Source organism: Carlito syrichta, unplaced genomic scaffold (assembly GCF_000164805.1).
Source record: "Carlito syrichta isolate Samal-C Ts95f unplaced genomic scaffold, Tarsius_syrichta-2.0.1 Scaffold169018, whole genome shotgun sequence".
NCBI lineage: Eukaryota > Metazoa > Chordata > Mammalia > Primates > Tarsiidae > Carlito > Carlito syrichta.
Window position 1 is genome coordinate 5,768 of NW_007113114.1, and position 5,255 is coordinate 11,022.

The 5,255-nt window shown below is 56.9% G+C and overlaps 1 protein-coding gene across 1 annotated transcript in view; it reads left to right on the forward strand.

The window, feature by feature from the left end:
• CUNH19orf53 (chromosome unknown C19orf53 homolog) overlaps positions 1-2,117 on the forward strand; it is a 2,595-nt gene extending 478 nt beyond the window's left edge. The window contains exon 2 of the mRNA XM_021709156.1: positions 1,657-2,117. Coding sequence (XP_021564831.1) covers positions 1,657-1,881 — 225 coding nt within the window. The 3' untranslated portion in view covers positions 1,882-2,117. The remainder of the gene's footprint in view (positions 1-1,656) is intronic.
• Positions 2,118-5,255: the final 3,138 nt, after the last annotated feature.

Here is a 5,255-nt window from a genome sequence, read left to right on the forward strand (position 1 = left end):
AGGTCGGCCAGCGGGGAGGGAGGGGGCCGGAGGGGTGTCGAGGGGGTGGGACAGAGCTTGAGGGGTGACGAGAAGGAGAGGACAGGGCGAGGGACGGAGGCCTATTCGGGAATCGCGAGATGGGACGGGAGTCAGCGAGGGGGAGGACGGAGCCGGGAGCCCCAGCCCCGGGAGCCTCTCCGTCCTCCCAGTGCAGCGGGTGCGGGACACCACTCGCCACCCAACGGTGGCTCCTGCGGACGAGGCCTGCAGCGCCGCGTTCTCCCTGTTGGGGCTTGGCAGGGAGGAGGTCCCCAGCTGTGCAGGAGGGCGGTGCTGGACATCAGCCTCCGCTCCACCCGCGCGCCGCTTCGCTTCCCCCGACCCTACCTGTGGGCGGGGCCTGCGCGGGTGCCTCGGTCGTCCGTGCCGTTCCTGGGGTGGTTTCGTTTCCACGCTTCGTGGGTGTCTTCAGGGGCGGTTGTTCCATGTAGGTGGGTAGGGTTGAGGATGAAGAATTGGGAAAGACTTAAAGCCGGTTTTGGTGGCGTCAGACCTGGGTTTGAATGGGAGTCCGTGCTCACCACCCCTGCCATCTCAAGCGAATCAAACACCTGGGGGAACGGTGTTCTCAGAACTGGGCACCCATTGGCCTGCCGACCTCCATGGGCGGGGGGTCCCGTGGGCGCTGAGACTCCGCATGTCCAAGTCCAGGCTCCTGGTCCTCCCTTCCCCTTTCTCCTCTCCTTCCCCGTGACCCTGTCCCTCCAGATGCTGGGAGTCATCCTGGAATCCCCCTTTCTCGCCCATCCATTTTACCTTTAGAATCAATTCACATTCCACCAGCTTCCCACCTTCTCGTCCCTCTCCAGGTCCCACCCTCTCCCCTCACAGCAGGGTTCCATCCCTTCTCCACCAGAATCTTCCATGGTTCCACCTCACAGTCACAAGGCCCTGTGCGACCTGCCTCATCACCCCCAGCCTGGATCCTTTGCCTGCACCTGCTGGCTCCCTCCGGCCTTCCTGGCCTACCCAGAGCTTTTCTGCCAGCTGCTTCCTCCCCTGGATTCTCGGGAAGTTCACGGCTCCCTCTGCTCGCTCAGAGGCCTGCCCTGACGGCCACTCAGCCCTCATTCTTCTGTTCACTGTTTACCATTCTTTAACAGTTTAGCGTATTATATCGCATTCATACTGTCCCCTCACACACCCTGGATGCTGCCTCTGTGTCCCTAGCACTCGGCCCCATGGTTAGCTACTCTGGCGACGGTGGTCATGGTCATTGTGATTCATACTAGGACAGGGACAGTTTGGTAACTGAGTTTCCAGTTTTAGACTCATGCACTTGGCTTCACCCCATCCCTGTTTCTTCACTTGCTGGCTCCCACCCCTCGGATCCCCAGGTCATGTCTGCAAAGCAGAGGTGACATGGGACAGGAGGAGACTGCCCACCTAGAGCCTGGGATCAGAGGCTGTGGTCATGCCAGGCTCATGTGGTTTGGGGACCCTGGGCAAGTGCCTCCTTGCTTCAGGTGCCTCAGTTTGCTCATCGGTGAAATGGGTTTGAGCAGAGGTTTGGAAGCCAAGGTGCAGAGGTAAGGAGGATTTCTTTGTGTGTTAAAGCTCCAGAGAACAGGGGACCAAAGCAGGATTTAAGCTGTAAAGCAGGGCTCAGGGTAGGGAGATGGCAGTCAGGTAGGGAGAGGGCTCTGGGCAGGCTTCCCCCTGCCTGGGGTCCCCTCTGACTGCCCTGTGGTTGCCCCTCAGAGCCTAGAGGTGGGGATCCGGAAGAAGATCGAGCATGACGTGGTAATGAAAGCCAGCAACAGCCTGCCCAAGAAGCTGGCGCTGCTCACGGCCCCCAAGAAGAAGGGGGCAGTGGCGCCCTCCAAGACGTCGTCCTGAGGACGCAGCCAACACCACAGCCTCCATCTCCATACTCAGACCTGGCAGGCACCCCCATGCACTGTGCTGTGGGGGAGGGGGTCCTGTCCCACAGACTGGGTTATACCTAGAACTTCGGTGGGAGCCTGACCCGGGAGTAGGCAATCAGCGGAGTCCAGTGGTGGCCGGAAAGATGTGGTCACCAGCTTCCTCTGTCTCCACTGGCTTAACCCACAGTAAACCTGGCTTTCTTGTTCCTCTTGTGGTCCTGAGATTCTGTGAGCGCCAGGGTTGGGGCGGGGCCGAGTGAGCCCACCAGTCTCCACAAGAGACCTATCCACCTGCCGCCCCAACAGCCACATGCCCAGAGGACCACTGGGCTTCTGCGCCTGCAACCCCAAGTTTGGGGGTTGGGAAAGTTTCTCACTCACCGGCATGCCCTCTGCAGACATGCCCCAGCCACTCACTCTCAGCCAGCAGGTCCTCAGCGCTGGAGACACAACCAGGGACAGGCCAGATATACACAGGTCAGGTGCCACCTCATGGGGGTCATGTTGCTACCTTGAAGAGTGCCAACTGTATCCAGGCATGGCAGCACATACCCATAGTCACAGCTTCTTGGGAGGATCACTTGAGCCCAGGAGGTCGAGGCTGCAGTGAGCTATAATGGTGCCACTGCCTTCCAGCCTGGGGTACAGTCCCCAAAAAAAACTTGACTGCAAAAAAAATCGTGGCAGCCAGCATTTATGCAGTGCTGCCTGTGGGCTATGTACAGTTCTAGTGCTTTCTGCACATCACCACAACCAGCAAGGTCATACAGGACATTCTAGAGGCAGGATTTTCTCCTGCAGCTGGCAGAGGCCCAGTCCCCCAATCTGTGTTCTCTGCTGTCCCCCACTGTCTTGCCAGACCAAGATTCTCTCTATCTCAGGGCTACCCACCCAAAATCATGACTCAGGTCTGCTGGGCCAGGCGGGGCCTGTGGGCTTCCACTCTGCCGGGGCTCTATGGGCCCTGGTCACAGCACAGAGAGCAGATTGGCTGTAGTCAGGTGACACTGAGCCGTGGTAGAGTGCCTGTGGGTATGGTTGCCTCCCCCAGGCCAGGCCACTGGTTCCCTGGCAGCCTGTCCTCCTGGCCGCCTCATCCACTGTGGAGACAAATGCTGCGTCCAGCAGGTGCTCCCAAGCATATTTTCAGGGTCCCACATGGTGAGTGAAGACTTTGAACTGCCCACATCTTTTCTTTTAAGCAGGGGGAACAGTCTGTCGGTTATTGGATGAGCCTACGATAGTTCCCATGGGACTCAGCAATTCTCCTAGGTGTGGACCCCAGAGAGTGGGAGATGTGAGCTCACACTTAGTGTGCCATGTTCACAGTGAAGGGGGAAGCAGCCTGCAGGTCCGTCCACTCAATGGAGTACTGGCCATAAAGAGGAGAGAAGCACCGACGCACACTACGTGTACGAACCTCAAAACTTGCACTGAGTCAGAAAAACCAGATGCAGAAGACCTTGCAGTGTGTGATCCCATCTAAGTGACACGCCCAGAACAGGCAAATCCACAGAGCTGAGAATCAGATTGGTGGCCACCAGGGGCTGGGGGAGGAGGGGGTGACTGCTCATGGGACGGGGTTTCTTTCTGGGGTGATGAGAATGCTCGGGTACTAGATAGAGATGGTGATTGTAGCAAATGCCAATGAGCTGTATGCTTTGCAAAAATAAATTGTATGTGAATTTCCACAAAATCCTGATGTTGCAGGAAAACAGAGACCTTGACACCGAGGCTGTCTTAGGAAGTAGCAGTTTAACACTGGCGGGACTCGGCGGGCTAATGCTCCAAGGCTGAGCAACCCAGAGAAAGAGGAGAAGGGTTTTATACATTAGTTTAGGTAAGAGAGGGGGTCAGGTTGTATGACTATACATTTTTCTTTGTAATTTACAAGGTGGTATTTAGCAAAACCAGATTTTCATAAAACAGATTGTCTCCAGGATATAGATGACAAGCAGGGGTTGTAAACCATAACTTCACAAAGACAGGATGTGGGGGTAAAGTTGTGAATTGGTTACTGTCTTGCATCTTCAGGAAAGCACCTTGTGGCTATATAGGTTTTTTGTTGTTGTTGAGTTGGAGTTTCACTCCGTCGCCCAGACTGGCGTGCAGTGGCACACACACGGCCACCCCAGCGTCGACCTGCTGGACTCCGGCGATCCTTCCGCCTCAGCCTTCCAAGTAGCTGGAACTACAGGCGTGTGTTCCCATGCCCAGTTGCTTTTTTATTTATTGTAGAGATGAAGGCTCACCAAGTTGCCCAGGCAGGTCTCGAACCCGCGGGCTCAGGCAATCCACTCACCTCAGCCTCCCGAAGCGCAGGATTACAGGCTGAGCCACCAAGCCCAGCCTATTTAGTTTTTTCTAGCCTCATGCCTATCAGGTTTGGAGCCTGCAGGTTGATCTTTTAAAGGAATTGTAACTGTTTTTAGCCCCTCTCTGCCACACTGACTTAACAGTCTGTAAAACTCGAGACTGGGACAGCCAGCAACTTGTAGAAAGTCTGTCCCTTGGGGTTCCCGGGCCTCCGGAAAGGCCCGCCCTCAGAACTCTGGGGCAGGAAGGGGCTGAGACCCAGGCCCCTCACGGGCAGCTTTCCTTCCCTCTTTCTGGCTGGGATCCTGGGGCTTGGCTGCTTGACCCCCTGGGCACACCCTTGAGCCCCACCCAGGGGACCCAGGCCGCTCGCCACCTGCCCACCACTGGCAGTGCACGACTTCTGCCCTTGGGACAGGGCTGCTTGGCTCAGCATTGACTGCGTCAGCGCCAACCTCTGGGCACTGCAGAGCTGAGAACCAGAGCTTCAAGGACACCAAGCCCGTGCCCCCACCCCCTTCCCCTGCAAACCACCCTCCCCCTGCCTGCCTCCTGGCCTTGGACGCCACCTTGGAGAAGCCCTCCGTGTCCCGCCCCTGGGATGACCTGTGTGGTTTTCTCCTTGGCCAGGTTGCCCTGCCCCTCAAGTCCTGGCTCTGTCTCCTCTGGGGCTCTGCTCGGCACCTGGAACAACGCATGGGCAGCGCTCTGAACTCAGGTGTATCTGGAATGAAGGAGGGAATGACTCCTGCAGGGAAATCCCTGCTTGGGCGGCGGTGAATCAGTGCTGACCCTTCAGCGGTCACCCAGTGAGATACCTACAAACAATGCCCTTCAGGTCCACACCACTGTCTTTGAACAGTTTTATGACTCTTTAAGGTGAAGAACTGCTTGAGGACAAATGTGTCCTGTCCTGTCCACACAGACAGCCCTGACCCCTGTGGGAACGTCTGTCTGCCCCCCTTCTCACCTTGACCTGAGTAGCCTGACCTATAATCATGCCTTTTGGAGACCTTTTTTTTTTTTTTT